Here is a 25914-nt window from a genome sequence, read left to right on the forward strand (position 1 = left end):
GCACCAATCTTGTCTGACCTATATTAGAATTCAGGAGCAACTCAGAATCAATAAAGCACCTTTCTCAATAGTAGAAGTCATAACCTATATCCTCTCTATTTTTCTACCCATTCCTTACATCTAGAACCTCTTATCATTTGCAAATAACTTTTTGCTTAGTCACATACATTATGCCATTTAATCATTAAAACTACTACATGATTATGTTACTCAGCTGGGATTTTATACAACCTCAGTATGTCTAAATAGTGTAGCAAGAACACTGAACTGACAACTGAATGATCTGAGGTCAAGTCCCCCTTTTATCACTGAACTACTGGTGTGTCATTGGAAAGATCTCCCAATCTGACTACTGCCACTCCCTTTCCCACTTTGCCATCTCCAGTGAAAGTAAGTTGTTATTTTTATACATTGTTGTCATTATTATCCAAGTTGTCCCAAGTTGGAGGTAGCCAATTGAGCCAGAAAAAGCATAGGCTTTATGGTAAGATGTGCTAGGTTTTGAATCCTAGCTACACTACATAAATTGGGTGACCTTGTGCCAGTTACTTAAACTCTCTAAGCTAATTCTCTCACATATAGAGATACTAATAATTTTCTCTTCGGTTACTGTAAAACTTAGAAGAGATAAAAAGCATAAGAACATTTATAGATTTTTAAAGTGCTTAATAAAATTATCATTATTATTCTTGCTTGGTCACGTTTAAGAATGGCATGTTTCTGAAAGTGCTTTGTATGCCATTACATTACAAGAATATTTAATAGGTGTGCCTTCAAAAAAATTATTGGCAACTATACATTAGTTTATTAAAGGCTCTGAGAAGTCCTTTTGTAAAGAGATCTGTTTAATGTTGTTTCCCAATTTACTTGAACATGGACCACACTCAGGATATCATGAAATACTGAGCATGACAATAGAGAACAAACTGAATTTTCACCATGTCTTTCCCACATCACTTTCATGATAGAGACTAAGAAACAAAACCCCAAAATAGAAAAATAGTGAAAATACTCCTCACTCTACCATCCATTGACTTATTGTATGCAATGTCCATATTTTCCAGAAAACAACTAAATATGTGTATATATATACAGGAGAATTTCAGGTAAAATTTTAAGAGTAAACATTATAAATTCTGAAGGAAAGACATTTAGATGTCACTGATCATGGGTATGAGGACTAAAAACTGTTTTCATTAGGCATTTGCTATTCCCACTGGCTGAACTTCACTCTTAGTAATTTCTGGAATCATGAAAAGAATAAGAAAGAAAAGTACTTTCTCATTCATTCACAGGCAGGGTGTCTTTAAAGACATAATTGCTCTTTTCACATGGTAGCAAAGGTTCACTTCATTATTTCAAATGGCTCTTTTCTAGCGTCACCTCCTGCGACTTTAAAAGCTGCCATTAATTTTACATTAGTAAACTTTAATTAAAATGAATACATATCATTGCTTTTAGCAGTTGCATTTGTAATACATGTATAAATACACCAAATCTTGTTCACAATGTTTCAAATGGCTATTTCTGAACAAGTAAACACTTTGATGTTATTTCAAAAGATTTATCCACTGAAAGCTTTTAGAATCTAGCCCTTCCCTAAAATAACTAGAATTTCATGGAAACACAATGAACAGTTACCAACCTAGCTAAAATCTATTTTATTGATTCCAGAAAGTAGCATGTTAAAACATGAATAATGACCTCTGGGCTTTGAACCACTCAGTACCCTGGTGTTTCTACAGTATTTGTGTACAATGCATTGAAAAGAAAAGCTAGAAGAGGAAGAGGGATGATTCTGATTTAACGAATCATAGTGATCTAGGATAAAGATCTAATAAAATAATCCAAGATGAGTTGTACTTCACTAGTTTATTATCAAAAACGCATCTACTCCCCAAAGTTCCATTCAAATGTTCAATGCTTAGAGACATTGGAACATTATTAGCTGCATCCGACTGTTAGATTCCATAAGTTTTCTTATCCCATCTCAACTTCCTACATTAGACTAAAGTGATTTAAAAAAAATACTTGATAAAGAGAAAATGAGGTTGATTAGTCTTCCACCAGATTATCCTAGCATCCCCAAATATTTAACCGGAATCCAAAAATAGATTAGATGATAATTCAGACTTAAATACTAAACACATTATTCTGAAAATGTTGACAAACATCTGATATTTCCAACAGCATTACTTCCAGATGATCATGCATCATCAGACTAAATTTCAAAGCCTCAAGGAAAGTACCGTAGAAATGCTTTACTAAAGGAGCCATGTGTGACCACAGTCTCTCTAAGGGCTGGGTTACTTAATGCATCTGTCTGACAGCTGTGGTTTTCTTTTTACATTCAACCTTCCCCTTCTTTCCATTCTCTCCCTTGAGAGCTTTTCTGTATGGCCAGTTGACCAAGTGGCTGTGGTCTCTCTGAGATGTTTTCAGGCCTTTATCTTTTCCCAATTATTTCTCACTTTCCACATATTATTTCTTGAGAAAATTAAGCATCATTTTTCATTTGTGAAAATGTTTGGCTTAGAAGATCTAGGAAATGCAACTATAATTAAAATAAATGACTTTTTCAGGTCACAGAATTTGATATCAGATTTTTCATAAAGTATCAATCTATAGAAAACATGTATAGTTATTCAGTTAATAGAATTGAGAAGTGTTTGTATTATTTACATAAATCTAAAAACTTCAGAGGTGATTAAAAGTAAGTGATTTCCAAATTTTGCATAAAGTTTGAAAAAGTTAATAATGGAGTGTTAAGCTTCGTTGACTATATTATCAGATTAGAAATGCTAATCATATGCATCCTAGCCACTAAATAATTTCAGAAATTAAATCAAGCATTTAAGTTCTTCATCATATTTGAAGAAGAGCATCAACCTCTAAGTTTTCCCAATAGTCATCGATGGAAAATATAGCTATCACATTTAACTGACATTTCAAAACGTCCCTTTGAGTCCAAAATATGGAGGCATCCCACATCAGTTTGTCTGACTGCATATCATATATCACTTCCCCAGAAAGTATCTGCTTGAAAAAAAGAGAAAGTTTCCCAATCTGAAAGGTTACTTCTACAGCAATTCTCACCCTGCTTTACAAAGCACTAACCTAGGAAAAGTTGTGAAATCATTATACTTGATCTCCTCAGTTGAAAACACTGTTGTTCACCATAAACGAAAAGAAGTTTGTGGTTCTATTCCACAAATTCTCTGAGTTGTCGTCACATGGGACACTTCAGCATAATCAACGACTTACAATGTCTTTTAGCACAAAACTAATTGCAAATGAAACTGATAAAGAACACTGGTATAGCAGAGTGTAGTCCCACCTTTGTGCACTTTCTAGGAAATTTCCTCATTTTACTTATCCCTACATATTCACCAAGTCATTTTAAAACCAAAAAAAGCTCTGATATGTCAGAATGCATATACTTCCATATGAATAGGTTTTGTAGACCTAAAATATTGCTTCAAAAAGCTACTAAAAACATATAAAAGACAAAAGAACATAGTCCTGAGCATACTATTTCATTATATTCCTAAGTTCATGCAGTGACTGTTGGAGTGACGGTTTCCCTCTGCCCAACAAGTTTAGTCTTGTATCCCTGTTTGCAAGTGGAAGTGATATCTGTGTAAAAACCATTGGTAGATAAGATGACAAATAGCAAAGCAGCCAATGAAGATACCCAGTATGATCCAAGTTTATACGACACACCATCCCTTTTCCAAAGGTTCTTAGTTATATGAGAAATTAGATACGGGGATATTGCAAGATAATCAGAATGTGCACTATAAAAGTAAGTCTGGATCCCAAATCGTGTACTTACTCATGCTTGGAAATACACATATGAAACAAATCATGTGCCTAAGCTCTTTACTTTGAGTATAGTACTTCACTAGCACTGATCATTAAAATGAGGGTACTTCTGAACAGCAAAAACTTCCACCCAACTAGAATTAGCAATTTTTCCCAGGGGGAAAAAAAGAAACCATCCAAATTGCAATACACACCTCAAATTCAACATAATAAAAAAAGATGTGACAGGAATCCTCTCCTACTCAAGCAGTATCACTAAAAATGGGGAGGAGAGGGTTGTAGCATAGAAAGAGGGAGAAGCTAGTGAGGCAGAGTGGGAAGACAGAGGGATGAGGTGATCAAGCCCATTTTGCTGCCCTTCTCTTGCTTCTCACTTCCCTCCCACCCTAGGCTGAGACTTCAAATTTTAAAAATGCAAGCCCCAATTAAAAAAAAAAAAAAAAACCGAGTGTGGCTAGGGTTACTACCATAGCAACTCTGAACGATTTTCGTGCAAAAGCAAAGCAGTGGGGATGTAGTAGCGGCAGCAAATCTCCCTCTTCCCCCACCCCTGATACGGTACCTCCAAATTTGCCCGAGCTGCAAGATGTGGATGAGTGACTGCAGGAGCCAGATGCAGAAGGAGCAGGACGCAGACCTGTGTTTGCCGCTGGCCCGGGTGGCCCCGCTGCCGTTGCTGCCGCTGTTGGTGGCGGTGATGTTGGTCTTGCTGGCGTTAGATGCTTGCCTTTGCGGCGTGGAAGGACGAGCCTCGCCTTCCCCGGCTGCAGACCCACCGCTGACCACTGTCTTGCAATCGGCTCCAGGCTGCGGGCAGCTGGCGGCGGCGGCCGTGGCGCTGTCCTCGGTGCTGAAATCGTGCACAAACCAGCGGAAGCTGAACACTTGCACCGAGAGCGAACCGAGCACCACGAAGAAGAGTGTGAGCCCAAACCACCAGCGCTGGCCGCGCAGGTAGTAGTCCACGGCCAGCCAGATGTCCGTGCCCACGTCCGCGAAGTACACAGCCACCGCGGCCAGGATCCAGAGGCAGTCCCACAGCGAGTAGCGCCGCTGCTCCCTGCCCAGGCGCAGGCACAGCGCCGCCGAGCCCGCCCCGCCGCCGCCGCCGCCGCCGCCCGGGCCGCCAGCGCCGCCGCCCGAGCCGCCCGAGCCCCCGGAGCCGCCGCTCCCGGCACAGCAGCAGCAGCAGCGCGAGCAGCCGCCGCCGTCCGGGCAGCAGCCGCCGCCGGCCGCCTCCTCGTCCTCGGCTCCCGACCCCGACGGCAAGCCCGGAGCCAATCCCTGCACCGAGCCCGAGTGGTCCGAGTTCTGCAGCGGGGTGAACGCCACGTCGCTGCTCTTCTTCATCTTCAGCCTCCCGTCTGACTTAGCGGCCATGATGCCTCCGAACCGGAGGAGAGCCCTCCTTTATCTGACACCTTTCCCCGCTGTCTCCTCCTCCCGCCACCTCCTCGCCGCGCCCCGGCCTCCTCCCGGCAGCGCGGCTCCCCTCCTCCTGCTCCCGCCGCTGCGCCTCGCCGGCCGCCCGCCGCCGCCGCCCGCCGGGCTGGGCGCTGGGCCGGGCTAGCGGCGCGCCTGGGGCCGGCAGGAGCGCCGCCTGGCTGCCTGCGCGGAGCCAAGCTGCTCGCGGCGCCCCGCGCGCGCCCCTGCCCGCCGCCCGCGCTGCTCGTCTCCCCGGTCCCGCGGCTGCCGCCCGAGCCGCCGCCGCCGCCAGCAGCAGGAGCAGCAGCGGCCGCCGCGGCGCTCCTCGGACCTGCACATTCCTCTCCTCCCCTCGCGCGCGCTCCCTCCTCCCGCTTCCTCTCCTCCACCAGCTGACTCCGAGGGAGAGGATGACCTCATCCCTTCTCTTCCAGCTGCCGCCGCTCCCACCCTGGCTCGGGAGGGGCGAGGAGGAGGAGGGCCCCGGAGGAGGGGCTGGGACTGAGGGGAGCGGCGGCGGGAGGCGGTGGCCTGGCCGGTCCCGGGGTCCGGGGCCGCGGCCGAGGGGTTAGCAGGCAGCAGTGGAGGGCCCGCTCACGGGATTTGGGAGAACGCGGGGTGGGTTTGAGCGACACTGGGGGAGGGGCAGGAGCGCGCCGAGAGGAGGGTTCCCCGCGGCCGGCCCTCGCGGAGGACGGAGAAGAGTGGGCACGGCGGGTGTGGCGGCGGCGGGGGCCGGGGCGGCGCGGACCTCTTTGTATTCGGTTCGCGCCGCGGGTACCTGAACTAGGGCCGGGTGCGGCCAGGGTCGGCGAGTGTGGAGAGAAGCGGTTTAACTCAGACACCTGGGCCCCGTGCGGGCAGCGGCAGTGGGCGTGCCCGGCCTGCAGCGGGGAGGGACAGGGCGTGCGGCGCGCGGAGCACGAGGCCGGGCTGGCAGCGGAGGGCTGGCGGCGCCGTCGGGAGCCCATAGCCCGAGCCCTCAGGGGAAGCAGCGGGCGTCCCGGAGGCTCGGGGATTCTCCAGCGGGCGGGGCCGCCCCGGCTCGGGGAGGGGAGGAGGAGCTCCGGCCCTCGGTGGCCCGGGCCCACGCCCCCCGGCTCGTGTCCCTCGCCGTCCTGGGCGGCGGGGCAGCGACCCAGCCGGGAGGAGCGGCAGCCCGCCGGCGGCCCGGCAGGCGGGCAGCACCGCATCCCTGGCCGTGGCTCGCCGCGCGCGGGGACGGAGGGGCGCGGCTCGCAGCCGCGGGAAACTGAGTACCGGCCCCGCCCCCTGCCCGCGGGCGGGGAGCGGCGGAGCGAGGAACTGGCGCCACCTCCTCTACTCCAAAATTAGAATTGGCTTCTCTTAAAGCTGTAGGGGTTGCAAACTGGCTGTGTGGTCCCACAACTCCAGAAATGACTGGAATAAATTAAATCTGTGATCGGAGTGGTTCAAGGAGAATACAAACTATGTTGCGGTTTTAAAAGAGTCTTTATCCCCAATAAAATATAGGATCTTCATTTTGTTTTTAATAAGAAAATTTAGGCTTTGATTTGTCTCACTGAACTTTTGCAAATGTAAGAGACAGAGAGTGTAATTCTTAAATTATACTGTGACTCATATATTTTAAGACCAGAGGGAAGTGAGGCAACAAGCACTACACTGCCACTAAGAGCACCAGTTGGAATCTTCTAAATCTAGAGGCGAACCACAACACCCCCAACCGCCCTGCTTTCCTGTGCTAGGTGCCAGGTGAGTTGGAGCTGGTGTAAGGTGCCATTCTTAATCAGCAACATTATGAAGTAGAAGTGCAGGAATATCTCTGCACGTGGAAGTAGCCACCGTACTCATCTTGTGATACAGCTCATGAGCTCTTTCAGCACCAGGCTGGACAAAATGTAATTTGTCCCACCTTCTGGATGCACTGTCCTTTATTCTCACAGACGGGTGCCAGGGGCCTGCCTTACTTGGCCTTTGGCTGACATTCTGGTAAGAGGGTGTTGGGTCACAGAGCCTACAAATGATGATGTAGTTTGGATATTTGTCCCCTCCAAATCTCATGTTGAAATTTGGCCTGGTGAGAGGTGTTTGGGCCCTTGGGGCAGATTCCTCATGAATGGCTAGGAGCCCTGCCTACAGTAATGAGTGAGTTCTGCTCTACTAGTTCATGTGACAGCTGCTTGTTTAAAAGAGGCTGGCACCCCCTTCCTCTCTCTCTTGCTCCTCTTGCCATGTGACACACCTACACCCTCTTTGCCTTCTACCTTGATTGGAAGCTCCCTGAAGCCCTTACCAGAATCAGGTGCTGGGACTGTGCTTCTTGGAAAGCCTGAAGAACCGTAAGCCAAATAAACCTCTTTTCTTTATAAATTACCCTGTCTTAGGTATTTCTTTACAGCAATGCAAAATGGACTAAGACACATGGCATGCACAAATCCAATATTTCTAGCAAAAGACCTGGCCAAGTGATAGCTGAGGGGCAACACCGTACCACTGAGCCACTGAGAATGCCAGGCAAAAGGGTGTATTCCTAAATCCAGCTTTAAAATTAGGTCCTGTTAGAATAGGAAAATCCTTTTTTGGAAAACACCTTGGTTCTATTTCCCCAGAGTTCAAATTTAAGATTCCATCTCCAGGCAGTACTGCTGATCTACCCTGTGCCAAACCATTAGGGAGAGGAATGATCTCTTAGGTAACCCGGTCCTAAGGGATAGAGTGTATTCTAGGTCAAATGCGATGCCTTAAATTGCACCAGACGTGGAAAGGCCCCGCAAAGTATGTGAGGTGCTGCCGACCTGTAGCTGACTGCAGGCTCCATGAGAGCAGGATGTTTCTTATTCAGTTATGTCCTCTGCACCTAGCACAGCTCATGCACAGACTATTTGCTCAATAAATATTAGTTGAGTGAATGCATGGATTTATAGAAAGAACATTCCATGATAGGAAGAATGCTGCATTCTGTGCTGACAAATGTTCCCATGGAAACATAGGAATTATGAGACTTTTCCTGTTAGGTTCTAAAAAGAAATAACTAGTAATGGTTTCCTTATTAATACATTTATTCAAAACCGTTCAGAGTCTCTTTAAAGTTGCTGTCTGAACGATCTCTGGAAAGTAATGGCAATGCCTGGTTAGTGGAAGGAGTATGCAAGCAGGAGGTCAGAAGACACACTTACATCCGGCTCTGCTAATTACTGGCCCCATGATCCCGGCAAATTACTTAATACACGGGATTAATATGAGGATTAGATGAGATCATGTATATTACTGGGCTTTGTATACAATATTGTTCTCAAGAGTCTCTAATCCCATAAATCTGATAATCAAATCTCAGGATGTGGATTTTAATATTACCTGCTCTATTATAATCATTGCACCTGTCAAGGCAGATGAACATAATGGCTAAGAGCTCAGAGTCTGGACTCAGAGTTGTCCTTGGACATGCTATTTAACCTCCCTGCCCCTCATGTTCAGCATTTGTGAAATAGAGGTGATAATGGTCTCTAGAATTCAGTGTTGTTGCCAGGAACAAATAAAAAGATGTGTGTAAACCATTTGACACTGTGTCCAGCACACTCAACACACAACATTTTGTAAATAATCATCCTGTTTCTTCCAGCTCCCTCATGTTTTTTGACTTCACTCTAAACTCCTATGCTTAGCTAGTCAACTCTACCTTAAACTAGAGTTCCTCAAAACACAGTCCTCAGACCACCCATGTCAGAATCAGTTATTTAACACGCATTCTTGGCCTATCAAAAATTTGGTCTTTCCTTCGATAATTTTGTCTTCTATCCAATCTCAGAGATTTATTCCCATTGTATAACCTAAATCCTACCATTACTCAACAGCTTCATAATCTCAATTTCAAGTATCCCACTGTCGGATTAACTCCTCCGAACTGGTTCACTCACTCTCTCAAGTACCCCTGAGCCTGGATTCTACCTCACTTTCATGTCCCCTAACCCCTCATGCCCTCACCTTTCTTCTTCCACTATGCATATTTCACGTTCTGTCACGAAAAGCACCCCTTGCGCGCATCTTCATCTCTGTTGTCCCTCTTACCTGACGAAACACCAGCCCTGGTTAAACGCTGTTCTCCACCTCCCTGAGGCCTGACCGGTGTGACTGTCGTGGCTGTGCAAGTGCATGGCCATGCTGACTGCACTGCTTACGTCCTTGTCCTTCAGCCTAAAGTGGGCCCTAAGGCTGGGCAGCGTCACACCCCTTCTTCCTAGTCCCTTTGTATTTTCTCTTTTAAATTATTATGTCTTTTCTTATTTTCCTTTCTCAAACTTTAAACACTTCCTTCCCCATTCTTACACTCCGCTGATGACTCCACTTCCTACTTCACTGAGAAAAATGAAGCAATCAGAACGGAACCCACACAATCTCTCAGCACCTTCTCTGCCCACTTCCCAGCATTTGTACCACCTACTCCGCCGCCTGCCTCTGCAAGGCCGACTCCCCCACCTGTTCGCCAGCCCTGGTCCCCTCTCACCGCTCAAGAGCACCATTCCACCCTCATTTCCACAGTCATCAATGTCCCTCACTGCCAGATCACCCATCAGCGTACGAACATGCTGCTATGTGTACACTAGTTTAAAAACAAAGCAAAACAAAACTTCTTTTGATTCCAATTCCTTTTCTAACCATCATTGCATTTCTCTGAAACCTTTTACAACCAAATTCCTCTAGAATTGCCTAACCTTGTTTTCTTCGATTCCTGTTCTTTGATCCTCTCTGAACACACTCAAATAAACCAACAACGGTTCCACTGGAACTGTTCTTGCCAAGTCGCTGGTGGTATCTCCACGTTACCAAACATCTCAGTTCTCACCTCACTTGAGCCCTCAGCAGCATTTGCCGCAGTAGCCTTTCCCTTTTCAGGGAAATCTGTTCTCCACTTGGCTTTCACTACATCACTCTCACTTTTCCCCATCTCAAAGCCTACTTCACTAACCGAGGGTCCCTTGCTAATTCTTCCTCATTTCTCCTATAGGCTCAGTCCTCAAAACTTTCTGTACGTATTCTCACTCCCTTGATAATTTCATGAACTGTCATGTTTAAAATGTCACCCATATGCTGGCAACTCTGGCATTTGTCTCCCCAGGCCGGACACGTCCCCTGTACCCCAGCACGTACCCTACTAGTTTCTCAACATCTCTGCTCAGTTACCCGATAGACATCTCAAACTAAAATGTCCAAAACTGAACTGCTCATCTTCCTCTCCAAAATCTGCTGCCCCTTCCTCATTTCATTTAATGACAGCTCTGTTCTTTTAGTTTCTCAGGCCAAAACAGGATTGGGGAGGCAGTCATCCTCAGGTCTCCCCGCACCTAATCTGCCAGAAAATGCTTTTGATCTACCTTCAAAATATGTTTTTGACCATTTTGTAACATCATCCCTGTCCCCCCCGACTTGATTCACCATTATCTCCCACCAGGATAATGCCTCCGTGCTGATCTTCCTGTTTTCATTCTTGCTCTCCTACATCAACATGGCAGTCAGAGCAAGCCAGATCATGTTATTCAGCTACTCACTGAAGACTCATCAGGGCTGGCCAACATAATTTGTGAGGCGAACAAAATAAAATGTAAGACCTTAGCTGGGGGTGGGGAAGTCAGTCTCCCTTCCCGTGGGCCTCTGCCCCAACTCGAAGCGGACAAGCGATCACTAAGGGATTGCAGCCATTGTGCTGGGACATGCTCAGTGTCTGGATCCTGGGTGGGCAAGAGGCCCCTGATGAATCACTGGCTGAAGGCATCTGGGGCTGCCAGCCCAAGGAGGGGAGGGCCACAGCTTGCCTCACCCCAAAACTTCAGAGGGCACATGCTTGACCCTAATGCTCCCCGCTTCTGTGTCCAAGCCCCCACTGGGGTAGTGGGCAACAGCAGTAATGGGTCAGGCGTGGGAGCACAGAGGGAGTGGCTAGACAGGGCGGTGAATGGGCATCTGAAAGCACATCTTAGGGAGGCAGGGCGGCTGGCAGGATCGCATGTGAGCTGAGGCTCTAAGCCCCGGCACTGCTCCATCATCCACCTGGACTTTGCTTACAAAACACAAAATAAATGATAAAAAGATGGCAACTCTTGAGCCCTGAAGCCTGAGGCTCTTCTGAACATGAAGCTCTGTATATCTGCATTGGTGACACACTCATGAAGCCAGCCATGGCCCGTAGTTATCCAGTATCTTCCCATCTTGCACCACATAAAAAGAAGAGTTTTCATATGGCATGCAAGGCTCTTTGTAATCTGACCCCCAAGCAGCCAGTTTCCCTCTGACCCTACTTCCTACTCTTCACCTACTCCGTCCCTCCATGCCAGCTACACTGTTCTCCCTACTAGTTCTCAAACGCACCAGGAAGGCTACTGCCCCAGGACCTTTGCAAATGCTGCTCTTTGCATGTCATCCTTGTGCAGGGGCCATGCTCATGTTCTCAGTATTGTTCCAACTTTAGTAGATGTGCGGAACATTTAAGTATATGTGCTGCTGAAGCAAGCATATGATTTTCTTTTCCCCTTACTCAGACCCTAGTTCCTACCTCTAAGCCACAAGAAGGAAGTTTCACTCTGTTGCCTGTCTATGTAGGGCCCTTACAATTCTGATTTCCCATCCAACCTTCCACTCATTTTGGGGGAAAAGAACTGGGGAAACAGGATAGCCTCCCCATTCTATGGAGAGCTAACGCATTTCGCACTGGGCTTTGAGCTTACCCAAGTAGGCTCCAGCATAGACACCACATTGGAACATGCACTGATGCTGGCATTTGCCATGAAGATTCATACCAGGTGAGCTTGGAGTGTGGGAAACAAGGTTTCTTAGGGCCCACCTAGGATATTATTTCTATTTTCTTACCCTCAAAGTCTAGAGAAGGAATACAAGGAATTTTTAAAAGTTAAAAACAACTTCTCTCCTATGTTTTTGTTCACTAATAAAAGCTTCTTTTGGGCAGAAAAAAAGCTCTAATCCTATATTGCTGAAGTAACTGAATGCTACTGTTTCCCTGATAAATTAGCCAGTGGTAAATGTCCCAGAATCTTTTCTCTAAAGTCCATCCAGAAATCTACCAAATATCAGATTTTTCACTTACAGTATTCACCATAATTCTGAGATGTTTATAGACCTTTGGATCCAGTCATTTCAAATTAGTGCTGAACTAGCAACTGGGACTATTCTAAAAGTTGGTAGCAATACATCATGTTGGAGTTGTTTGTTCTTGTTTAGTGGCCAGTGACCCCTCCTCTGTCCCAGGACAACCTTTACTTCGAGATCCCAGATGTGGGGAGATTTTCTCCCTTCTCCAGACATCTGGACCACACTCTCCCTTGCCTCACTCCAAGACCCATTTTTGCAACTAACTCTTATCCATTCTTCAGGTTTCCATTTAAATGAACAGAATAACACATAGCTTTTTAATGTCTTATAAAAATATGAAATAAAAAGTTTACAACCAAGAGGAAATAAAATTATGTTATGCCCTATGTTTTTTCAGCACAATTGCCTTATTAAGGTCTCATTACACATTTGTGTAAGAACCCAGACAGGTGTACTACCGCTATTTAAAAAGAGAGAGAGAAACAATCAAACAAGACTTTGAGAGTTTGGAAGACTGCTCAGTATCACAATTCTTGAGGGATAAGTTAAGAGAATGTCAGGTTCTCCTCCAAAAAACTATAGTCTCTTGAAGCATATTTTAAAAATAAAGAGCGGCAGGCCTGGTTTTGTGTTTTGAAACACCCATTTTGGTAGCAGAGTGGAGAATTAAAGAGGACCTTGTATAAAGCCCTTCTGATTTGTGATATTCTACTAACCTGCCACGTATACTTTGTGCTCAGAGCCAAACGCAGTGTCTGGCTTATTAACAGGCATTTGATAAATATTCTGGGAAAGGTTTTCCCCGGATAAATACTCTGCAGCTCTTCTGAGGACCATTACAACTATAACTGTGGCTTTTGAAATGCTAAAGTTCCAAAAGCACAGCGACTACTGAAATGCAAAAAAAAAAAAAAAAAGAAAAGAAAAAAGAAAAAAAGAAAAAGGAAAAGAAAAAAGAAAAGAAAAAGAAAAAAGAAAGAAAAGAAAAAATCAACAAAGATGGCTTTTAAACAAAATTCAAAATTTAGAGCAATGCTAAAAACCTTACAGTTTAACAATGAATTGAAAAAGCAGTTTCGTGCTAAGAGATACAAGTACCAAAAATGGTCAGTAAAGGAATTTAGAGGGTGGAATTGCCCCAATATTTTAATTTAATTTGCAAATTGGCATACCAATATGAATGAGGTGAAGGAAAATAAAATAGGATGTAGTTTAGGATCCTAAATGAAGTGTTTCAAAAGCGGGAACACAGGTTTAGATTTGACATCAAAAGAAAGAGGGAGCCCTGGGTCTCTTTCTATCTTCACAATAACCTCCGACTGGTTAGTGCATTTTGCTTCTGAAGTATGTTAGTGAGTCATTTAGGTCTTAAAATGCATTTTCCCATAGGAACAAAATAATAAATGGTGATTAAATCCCCAAGTCAGCCAATAAAAACCTGTTTAACTCTGGTATAGCTAAAATGAACATTTGCAATAGAAAAGCAGAAATCACATCATTTCCATACTAATACAGACAATTTTTTAAAAATACTTTGGGATAGAACAAGGAAGTCTTTTATTTTTATTAGATTCTGATATTTGAGAGAAAAGTAAGAGAACTAAAAAGTAAACGAGTCCCTTCGCAAGAGGGAGCTTCATTCTTCCCGCCACTCTCCAAGCTGAGTGTGGCGTGTACTTAGTGACCTGCTGCAAAGAACAGATACCTGATAGCAGGCATCCCTGAGAAGATGGAATGAGGACACTTCATTTCTGAAGCATAAGGAAAAGAAAAGGGAAAGGTAAATGGAGAGACACTACTAAACACCTGACCAGTACTCCTCAAAACTGCAGCAGTCCTCAAACCCAAGGAAAGTTCTGAGACACTGTCACAGCCAACAGGAGCCTAAAGAGACAGGATTAAATGTCATGGGGTGTCCTGGATGGGCTCCTGGAATAGACATTAGTGGATAAACCAATGCAATCTGAATAAAGCCTGTAGTTTTTAGTTAACAGTAATGTACCAATGTAGATTTCTTAGTTGTAACAAATGTACCAAACTAATGTAAGACGTTAACAATGGGGCAGCTGGGTGAGAGGTATGTAGGGACTCAGTACCATCTTTGTAACTTTTCTGTAAATCTAAAATTATTCTAAAATTAAGTGTATGTAAAAATTGGAAAAACTGGTGCTTTGAAAAGATTAATAAAATCAATAAAGCTAACAGCAAGACTGGTCAAGAAAAAGAGAAAACAGAAAATTACCACTATCAGGTGTGAAAGAGAGGCTATCACTACAAATTCTATTGGAATTAAAAAGACAGTAAGGCATGGAACTACCACAGGGCCCAGCAGTTGCAGTCTTGGGCATTTATCTAGGAGAAATTAAAATTGATGTCCACATGTAAAGGAATACTCATGGCAGCTTTATTCACAATTGCCAATAACTAAGAACAACCCAGACATCTTTCAGTGGGTGAATAGTCAAATTGTGTTGGATCCACACCATGGACTACTACTCAGCAACGAAAAGGCACAAGCTATTGATATGTGTAGCAACTTGGGTAAATCGCCAGAGTTTTGCTGAGAGGAAAAAAGCCAATCCCAACAAGTTCCATACTGTATGGTTCCCCTTACATAACATTCTCCAAATGACAAAAATAAAGCAATAGAGAAGAGATTAGTGGCTGCCAGGGATTAAGGGTGGAGAGGGTGACCATAAAAGGGTCCTGTGATGATCAGGACATTCTGCCCCTTGACTGGTGGTGGATACACGTAGCTACCCATGTGATAAGTTGCATAGAAATGAGGACACACACGGTCAATAGGGGAATGTTATAAACAACTTTACACCAATAAATTCAACAACTTAGGAAAAAAGTCTAGGAGGGTTTTATAAAGATATCAACGGAGATCCTCCCACTTCTTTTATAAAATTTTAATAATATATTTTATTTAAACCAATATATCCAAAACATTGCCATTGTATTAATAGCATGTAATCAACATAAAAATTTTTGAGGTATTTTACTTTTTATTAACTTAAGTTTTTGTAATCTGGTGCGTGTGTTACCTGACAGCACCTTTCTATTCATACCATGCACACAGCAAATGCTCAGCAGCCATGTGTGCTTGGTGGCTACCACTTTGGACAGTACTATCCTGTTCAAATTCATAAAGAACATGTGATAAACATGTAATGGGGTGTCCTGGATGGGCTCCTGGAATAGACATTAGTGGATAAACCAATGCAATCTGAATAAAGCTCTCTGTAATGGTGGTACACATAATTTAATTCTGAGATTTTTAAGTTACAGATCAATGGGATTGCTTTTTCCAATCTCTATTGTTATGGTTTGTGGGTAATAATTACAAACATCACTTTTCCAGCCCTCTGAGTTCCAAATCAATTGGGAACCAGACACAAGTTTCACATACATGTAGGTCAAAATATCAGCTTCAATCTAAAAACAAAAACATAGGTGCATTGGATAATGTGTATTCTACCTGTGTCCATTCTGCACTTCCCAAACCTGTTCTAACTCTGGCTTTGGCCTACTTGTCTGCACGGGGATGTGTAGACAGACTGAACTCTTGCTGGCAAACTCCCCTTAACGAAGGGGCTGATGAACTGAGTTCAACAGGGAGGCGGCACCAGGAAGAGGCTTTTTCCATCTTCAACAATCAGATGAACAATTTTTACTCTCTTTTTAGAAGGAAGAAATTTGGAAAAATTCTTTCCAATATTATTTCACCCTGGGGAACACAGTGGACAATCTTCCACTTCCAAGAGCATTAGAGCTGATGGTACAGGTTTTTTATTCTATTTTTACATCAAAACTTAGCGTCTTCCTTTTCTTTGATGCAGATATAGCACCAGCATTTTTAACTTTAGGGCTCTGGGGATGTAAAGGGCTGACAAATAAAATTCACCTGAGACAGGGGAGAGGCAATAAGAAAGGAATGAGGAAAGATTGAATTTTTAGAAGCTGACAGTTGCAATTTGGAAGAGGCTTAGAAGGAAAAATGGAAAGAACACAATGTGTTTTAATAAAGAGATGCACTTGCAAAACTGAGCAAAATGAGGCAAACGGGAGGGAGGGAGCATTGTGTGGTGCAGCCAGCCAGGACTAGAGGGCGGTCGCAGAGGGTGGGCGGACAGGATGGAGTCACGGACAAGAGTGCCGCCCCTCTGCTCCTGGGTGCTGGTCCTCTGCCAGATGAGGGGATGGCACAAGGCCGGGCTCTTCTGGACATTAGGAACCATAATTCCAGGTGCTCACACCTGTCTGGGAGGGCAGAAGACACTAGATCAGGAATAGACTCAGGTGGCAGGCGTATGTGCCGAACTATACACAATTACTAATAATTTCCCAGGAAGGTAAGTACCTAGAGACAAGAGAATTTTCAAAACCATGAATCTAAATAGATGGACTCTAAATGGAATCTAAACCATGAATCTAAATACTCAAGGTGTGAAAAGGCGGCTGGTGAAAATGGGCCCGCGGCGATCTGAGTCGCTGTGGTGTAACGTTTCTGGCACTGGCGTGAGCAGAGTCCACGCCACGGCACCGGGTCCCCAGCCCTCACTCCTCCTCCAGGTCGGCTCCACGCGCTCAAAGGCAGTGGAATGAGCTGTGCCCGGGTGTCCAGAGACACCCCCCTTCAGCTCCCATCTCCTCCGGAATCGCCCTGCGGCAAGAGCCCTGTGAGGTCTCAGCGAGAACGGGCCCCCGCTCCAGCTGCCACTGAGCTCCTTCTCCCCGATTAAGTTTCCAAGTTCCTCAAGAAAGAGATTATTACAAACTGAAGTGATTCATGCTGCCTCAGAAAATAGGAAGGTGTAGAGGCAGAGGAAATGAAAACTCCCTATTGTTTGTTTAATAAAACTGGAAGTAATTGAAAAAACTAGTGGCTTTACAGTTCAACTTTTCTTCTCCATAAGTTAGATGTAGATGAAAATTGTTTTTAATTATTCTGATAAAGATATGACTCACCATAAAAATTAAAATATGCAATGCTAGAATAATTCTCTCATGCTCAAGCTTATACTGTACTTTCAAGAGAAAAAAACAAAAACCTATCCAAAACAAATGAACAGGAACACTCAAGACTCAGCCAGAATCATAACAGGTATTTAATGTTTTAATGTTCCTGCTGCTTCCAAAAGCCTCTAGTGTGTGTTACCAATAAATTGTGGATATATAATAAACTACTTGTCAGGAAAGATAAAAGATGTGATAATCATTTACATAAACAATCTCAGGACAATTTAAACTCAATTGCATTAAATTGAATCCTGACAAAATTTTTAAGGTGATAATAAACAGACATTATTCAGTAAAACATTCACTAAAATGGGATGCTGGAAAAATCTTAAAGAATTGTGAAAATACATTAGAAATGTACAGAGGATTAATGTGAATAATTAAGTTAAATAGCATAAAAAGCCTACCAAAATAATTACCCTACTCAAATGCAGTTTCTATTTTCTAAATTTACAAAGGTTAGGTATAATTGTCTGCTTCACATAGGAACCAGACCAAAGAGAAATGTGGTCTCCCATGAAATAACTCTCCAAAGGCAGATTCAAATAACAAATTTAGTTTAAGTATGCTGTGGATACATAAAGAATACTGTGAACAGCCCACCCAGTTTAGCCTCCCCAAGAATTAAAAAATCCCTGGAGTTAATTACAGAGCAAATGTTACATCGTGTACTCAACACAAGTATGTTTTTGAATAGGCAAGTTGTAAATGAAATTGGCACGTGTTTCGTTCATGGAGGGTCTGGCGCTGGTTAAACTGTGGGTGTCATCAATGTCAAGGGTACTAAGGTCAGTTGCACTTTGTTCTTCTGAAAATAGGATTAGGTTTCTTGCCTTCAGAACTTGACAAAGTAAAATGACTTCTCCAAATCAAGAAAATGGGGACGTCTACAGCTTTTTTCTATAAGTTATAGGGTTTAATATAAGAGATACTTCATGGGAAAGAAGAGAATCAGACCAGGGTAGGGAAGGAGGGTCAGGACTTGCCACCATTGCTCTGGTTCCACGGTCAATAGAGTCTAGAATCAATAGAGATTAGCTCTAGGTTTCTGAGTTAAGTTCACTCTAGACCCTTTTTGTGTTGCATTTGAACCCTGAAAATGTCACTGTTGATAAGCAGGATAAGTTGGAAGCCTTGACGCTTCCGGTTGTACCAAAGGATCCTGGCCAAGTCATCCTTGGGGATAGTTATGGGTCCAATTGTGTTGAAATCATGGGCAGAGAGAACGATGATCTTCACTCAGAAACACTGGATCACTTACCCCGCGCTGGCTGCTAATCAGAGTCCTCTGGGGAATCAGGACAGAATTTATCCCTGTTGGCCACCAATGGGAGGACATGTCAACTCCTGAAGCAAGATTTGGTTCTGGTTGTGCTTTGTGTTTTCCAAATAAGTAAATTAGTCGGGTGAAACCAATGGGTAAAATGAATTTGTATTTTGAGGATTTAAAACAAAACACTTCACCACACTACTAAGTTGTCACACCGAAAGCACACTGTGAGTGTTCCTTGAAGGTGTCTGCACCAGGGAACAGATTACTGACATGATTTCACTAAGAGGAAACTCGGAGCAGTTTTTTTTTGTGTTTGTTTGTTTTATTGGTAACAACTCTAACATATCCAAAGTAGATATATTCAAGTGTGTATTGTTGGAAAAGACTCAAATGAACAAAACTCAGTACCTTGTATCCTATCATTGAAGTGTTAAAGACAACAGGGTAACAACTTTCCTGTAGACTAATGATGGACAAAGGAGATAGAATCAAACTTGTTAGGATTAATTTAATAAATATTTGTGGGTATAAATTTTTTTTATTTTTCTACAGATCTTTTTTTACCTTAATGAAGTTTAAAATCTCCTTACTATTTGTTTCCTGACTTAGGTGAACTTTTCAGAGTTATCTATTTACAAAAAAACCCCTAATAATTAAATATATGTATCTATAGATATACACATATACATGTATCCACCTATCCATCCATCTACCTACCTATCCAGACTCTCCTATATAAAATACCCATATAACCTGTTAGAAAGTTTAGAAAGCAGAAAGAGAAAGACCCTTTTACTTTGTTAAAATGGGATACCCCAATCTTCAGTTTATGCTTTCTGTTCCCTTCTCAAATAAAATCTTTCTAGTTATTCATTCAGTTGATTTTCCCAACACTCCATTTATATAAGCAACTTGGACTTTACTCCCTAAAGCCTGGAACTATAGTCTCTGAGGACAATTTTTCATATTAGAGAAGGAAGTTACCACCCTCACTACTTGATCACAATAAAAGCAACATATTTTGAGTGCATTTGAAGATTGAAACACATGTCCCATGTTGAGCCATCATGGATGAGCACACTAACCAAAGACCAGATGAAACGAAGGGTAAACACTCTGCCCCCAGCAAACAATGCAGAATACTTAAGGAAAGTATTCTTTGTCAGTAATGGAAAAAAAATAGATTATGCAGGGCTTATTTACACATGAAAATCAAATATGGCATCAACGAGAATTAATATTACATGCAATTAATGAAAGGCACTGTTATGAAACAAAACACATAGGGGATCAGAAAATGGTTTAGTATAATGAATATTGATACTAAGTAACCAGACTATACTCCTGGGATTGGAATTAAAATCCATTCCAGTCTGCACTATGGCAGTACAAAAGCAAATTATATTTCTGAAAGGCTCATTTTACATCATTATTTGTCTACTTGGATCCTATCAGAAGTCACTTGCATTGTTACTAATATTGTTACACAGAGAAACAAAGATCAACTTCCAAGAGGACCCTGTAGTTTTCTATTGGGGGGAAGGTCACAGATATGAGAAATGATTAATCAATATTCGTTTCTGAATCTAATTGTTAAAAGCAAAAAAAGATTTTCATCTCAATTCTGAAATTATTGTTATCACAACATATAGTATTTTGAATTAAGCAAATCATCTCTGTGAAAACACATCAGGACAAATATTTGGTCTACAGGGAAAAATCAACAGAGCTTGGGCAACATCAGGGCCTGGGTCTGATATTAAAGTTCCCATGTGTACATAGAACGAAGACTTTTCAGGTATATTTTTCTAGTTAATTTTCTCCAACCTCTACACTTTTTATTTCTGATCATAGCAAGAGGCAGATGCCAAATCTTATAAGAAAGGCTGTTCACAGGGTATTTCTAGCCTGTCTGAAAATAGGAAGTGCTAGAAATTTCATAGGAAAGTCAGTTCATCAGTTCTTGTTAGCTTTCCGATTCAATTTTTGTAGACCAAATGGAGTTGGATAATCAAAGCCTGGGAAAAATAACATCATAATTATTACCAAATGTAGTAACAATGGATGTGAGGAGTCAGTGAAGTGCAATCAAAGGCCATTGGATCATGGATCAAGAAACCAGGAATTTCTTTCCAATTCTAAAATTTACCATAAGACCTTGAACAAACCACTTAACCTCCTGATTAGGCTCAATTTTGTAATCTTTAGGATGAGGAGGTTAGGCTAAATCAGTTCATATATTTAATTATATAATAGTTTCTTTAAAATAATATTATATGGATATCAAAGAATAAAAATTGATAAACTCTTTTCAAAGAAAAGGTGTTTGTCACATAACATGTACTCAATAAATACTAATTGAGGCTGGGCATGGTGGATCACACCTATAATCCTAGCTCATTGAAAGGCCACAGTGGGGATCACTTGCGGCCAGGAATTTGAGACCAGCCTGGGCCATAGTGAGACCTTGTCTCTATAAAGAAAGAAAAAAAAAAAATTAACCAGGTGTGGTAGCACGCACCTGTAGTCCCAGCTACTCAGGAGGCTGAGGCAGGAGGATTGGCTTGAGCCCAAGAATATGAGATTGCTGTGAGCTATGATGCTGCCACCGCACTTTAACTTGGGCAACAGAGAGAGACTCTATCTCAAAAAAAAAAATGCGTAAATAAATAAGTACATACTAATTAAATGAATAAATCTCAAATTCCTTTAAGAGGCAGGTGAGGAACTCTACAGAGCATCTTGGCTAAGTTAGTTTTGAAAATTTTAATAATGAGTTATGACCCTTCTGGCATAGAAAAATCCAAAGAGAAAGGGAGAGGCCTTAGGACAGCTACCACCCATATGAAGTAGACACATGACTCTTGTTTGGATATTTGGAAAGTTGCCTTTGTTATCATGTTTTGATTGCCAGAAAAAGGAAGTATGATGCAAAGTGGTTTAAGAAAAACTGGTAATATGTTGATTAATGTAACTAAATAATGGTAGATCTAACTCAGGAGAGGCTTAATCTAGAGGTTCCCAGGTTGTTGAGCCGAGGCTTTCTTTCTCCAACGTTCTCTCAGCATTGGATCCCTGTGTGTGTCGTCATCACCTGCAGGACAACTCCCTCCTAGTAGCTGCAGCAGCTCAGATCTCAAATATTTCTTTCTAGAGAAAGAAATTCTCTCTCTTCTGAGAGCCTCCAAAGAAGAAAGAGACAGCTTCTTTTCCAGAATCCTTCAGTAAACATCTTAGTCCCATTGGCCCGAATTGCAATGGGTATCCAACCATGACAAATTCAGAGAGGTGGAACAGAGACGTGGGGCTCACTCTTTAAGCAGGGAATGAAGTCAGCCTCTCTTAAAGTGCACAGCATGGAACTTATGGAAAGAGAAAAAAGACCATCAAAAACTGTCCAGGTCAACTAATAATATTATTAATTTAATGCATTGCTATGTTTCCCTGAATAGACCTAGTTAAAAATTCTTTGAGAAAAAGCGGTATGTCCACAGTTGATCATCGCTCTCTCATATCATCTTATTAAAAGCCATATGGACAATGAGCTACTAGGTGGAAGGACAACATCATAGTTCAAAGAATTGAATGTGGGCTAGCTTGAGTATATAGAAAATATGCAGAGACAGCAAACTCACAGCATGAGTCTTCATTTCTTCTTCATTTACACATCATCCTAGAAAAACTACTTAATATTGCCCATGAATGGATTACCTATTATAGAGCTTTAAACTCTACAATGTTATTAATGTATTGTTTTGACATTCTTCATAAATAATTATGGCACCCTTATAATTTCATGTGAAGAAATCTGGGAAATGAGACTAGCATTTACTTGAGGAAAAAAAGGAGAAGTACATGAAAAATAAATGCTGGAAAAAACAAAAGCAGATTCATGGGCAAATCTTCATAACAAGGAGTTCATTGTGATGACACTCCACCAACCACCTGTGGCAGGGAGAAAGAAAAACTTGCTTGCCACAGGTACAGCACAACAGAAATCCAAGAGGCAGTTAGCAAGTATGTTCCTTAATTGTAAGGACGAATCCTCACTTCATCAGAAACCCCATTATCCTGCTCAAGCCTCGAAGATGAACTTAATTGCTCTTTCTATGATTCATTCTGCACACTGGAAAAATAATTGGCTGCCGTCTAAGATGTACCCCAAACCACACACTCAATAGATAACCACTGAAAACCTGCTCTGTGCTGCCAGTATTACCAGGTGCCGGGAAAGGACAGACGGAAAAGATCTGTGATTATGGGGAAGCATTTTACTTAGTTTTATTTTTCATAAATATTATTTGTTCAGTATAAAATTCTGCAGCAGGAATAAATATCTGGCTCCTTTAAATATCAGTTGGGCTCATTATATAGGTAAATGGTAGGTATTGACTGAGGGATATGGAAATATTATTTTTTTATTTTTATTTTTTTTTGAGACAGAGTCTTGCTCTGTTGCCCGGGCTAGAGTGCTGTGGCATCAGCCTAGCTCACAGCAACCTTAAACTCTCAGCTCAAGCAATCCTTCTGCCTCAGCCTCCAGAGTAGCTGGGACTACAGGCATGTGCCACTATGCCCGGCTAATTTTTTCTATATATATTTTTAGTTGTCCAGATAATTTCTTTCTATTTTTTTAGTAGAGATGGGGTCTCGCTCTTGCTGAGGATGGTCTCAAACTCCTGACCTTGAGCAATCCTCCCGCCTCGGTCTCCCGGAGTGCTAGGATTATAGGTGTGAGCCACCACGCCCAGCCTGAAATATTATGATTGTTAAAATTCCAGGGACGGTATATACCTCTTTATTTATTTATTTATTTTTATTTTTTATTTTTTTATTTCAGCATATTATGGGGGTACAAATGTTTAGGTTACGTATATTGCCCTTGCCTGCCCTCCCCCCCACCGAGTCAGAGCTTCAAACGTGTCCATCCCCCAGACAGTGTTCACCACAATCATTGTGTATGTATATACCCATCCCCTCTTCCCCCCTCCCACCTGCCTGACACCCGACGAATGTTATTCCTATATGTGCACATAGGTGTTGATCAGTTAAAACCAATTTGGTGGTAAGTACATGTGGTGCTTGTTTTTCCATTCTTGGGATACTTCACTTAGTAGAATGGGCTCCAGCTCTATCCAGGATAATACAAGAGGTGCTACATCACCATTGTTTCTTGTAGCTGAGTAGTACTCCATGGTATACATATACCACATTTTATTAATCCACTCATGTATTGATGGGCACTTGGGTTGTTTCCACATCTTTGCAATTGTGAATTGTGCTGCTATAAACATTCAAGTGCAGTTGTCTTTTTTATAGAATGTCTTTTGTTCTTTTGGGTAAATGCCCAGTAATGGTATTGCTGGATCAAATGGTAGATCTACTTGTATCTCTTTGAGGTATCTCCATCTTGCTTTCCACAGAGGTTGCACTAGTTTGCAGTCCCACCAGCAGTGTAAAAACAAAGACCATATGATCCTCTCAATAGATGCAGAAAAAGCATTTGACAAAATTCAACAGCTTTTCTTTTTTTTTTTTGGAGACAGAGTCTCACTCTATTGCCTGGGCTAGAGTGCCATGGCGTCAGCCTAGCTCACAGCAACGTCAAACTCCCAGGCTCAAGCAATCCTCCTGCCTCAGCCTCCCGAGTAACTGGGACTACAGGCATGTGCCACCATGCCAAGCTAATTTTTTTCTCTATATATTGTTAGCTGTCCAGATCATTTCTTTCTATTTTTAGTAGAGACGGGGTCTCGCTCTTGCTCAGGCTGGTCTCGCACTCCTGACCTCACGCTATCCTCCTGCCTTGGCCTCCCAGAGTGCTAAGATTACAGGCGTGAGCCACCGCGCCCACCCCAACACCCTTTTATGGTAAGAATGCTTAACAAAATAGGCATAGACAGGGCTTACCTAAAAATGATACAAGCTATATGTGACAAACTCACAGCCAATATCATACTGAATGGGGAAAAATTGAAAGCATTCCCGCTTAGAACTGGAACTAGACAAGGTTGCCCTCTATCACCACTTCTATTCAACACAGTGCTGGAAGTCCTAGCCAGAGCAATCAGACAAGAGAAGCAAATCAAGGGCATCCAAATGGGGGCAGAAGAGGTCAAACTATGTCTCTTTTCTGATGATATGTTCTTATACCTAGAAAACCCCAAAGATTCTGCCAAGAGACTGCTGGAATTGATAAACAATTTCAGCAAAGTCTCAGGTTACAAAATCAATGTACAGAAATCAATAGCATTCCTATACGCCAACAACAGTCAATGTGAGAACCAAATCAAGACTCAATACCCTTCACAATAGCAACAAAGAAAATAAAGTACCTAGGAATATATATAGCTAAGGAGGTAAAAGACCTCTACAGGGAGAACTATGAAACACTGAGGAAGGAAATAGCAGAGGACATAAACAGGTGGAAAACCATATACCATGTTCATGGGTTGGCAGAATCAACATTGTTAAAATGTCTGTACTACCCAAAGTGATCTACAACTTCAATGCAATCCCTATTAAAATATCAACATTATTTTTCACAGATATAGAAAAAATAATTTTACACTTCGTATGAAACCAGAGTGTATACCTCTTTTGAAAGTGTAGTTCAGACTACAGATACTGTTCAACTTACAATGGGGCCACATCCAGAGAAACCCATCCTGAATTGAAAATATCATTAAAGGAAAAATGCGCTTCCTGCAGCTAAGCTACCAAGCATCATAGCTTAGCCTAGTCTCAGATGTGCTCAGAGCACTTACATTAGCCTACGGTTGGGCAAAGCCATCTGCCAACACCGTCCGCTGCAGAGCGTCGTTTGCTCACCCTCGTGAGCGCATGGCTGGCTGGGAGCTGCATCGCTGCCCAGGGTCCTGAGAGCGTCCTAGCACTTGCCACAGAGCCGAATGGCTTTCGCACCACGGTAAAGTCAAGCCAACAAACCACTGTTGGGTTGGGACTGTCTGTAGTGAGAAAGGAAGCAGCGGCTTGACCTGCAGGGCGGCAGGACGCCAGAAGCCCGGGCAGAGCGTTATGCCAGAGGGAGGCAGAACAGCAGGGTCCCAGGGGACCAGGCTGTGCTCGGGAGCAGCAGCCCCTCCGCTGTAACGAGCCACGCTGGCGAGGACCCCGCGACAATCCCGCTCACCCTTTAGAAGAGGGAGATCTAATAAGCAGTGTTTTGGCATTCTGACCTAAAAGGAGTTTTAAAGCTTTGCTAAAGCTTGTTAAGAGACTTCAACCTATTTTGAGTGACTAAAATCCTGCCGAATTCGATGTTC

The 25914-nt window shown here is 42.8% G+C and overlaps 1 protein-coding gene and 1 pseudogene across 1 annotated transcript in view; both read right to left on the minus strand.

Annotated features, from left to right (window-relative positions):
* XKR4 (XK related 4) overlaps positions 1-5205 on the minus strand; it is a 379070-nt gene extending 373865 nt beyond the window's left edge. The window contains exon 1 of the mRNA XM_069466498.1: positions 4388-5205. Within this exon, the coding sequence (XP_069322599.1) occupies positions 4388-5205 (818 nt within the window). The remainder of the gene's footprint in view (positions 1-4387) is intronic.
* A 6404-nt stretch (positions 5206-11609) lies between these two features.
* LOC138382091 (U6 spliceosomal RNA) lies at positions 11610-11706 on the minus strand (annotated as a pseudogene).
* Between the last annotated feature and the right edge of the window lie 14208 nt (positions 11707-25914).

Source organism: Eulemur rufifrons, chromosome 3 (genome assembly GCF_041146395.1).
Source record: "Eulemur rufifrons isolate Redbay chromosome 3, OSU_ERuf_1, whole genome shotgun sequence".
Taxonomy (NCBI): Eukaryota; Metazoa; Chordata; class Mammalia; order Primates; family Lemuridae; genus Eulemur; species Eulemur rufifrons.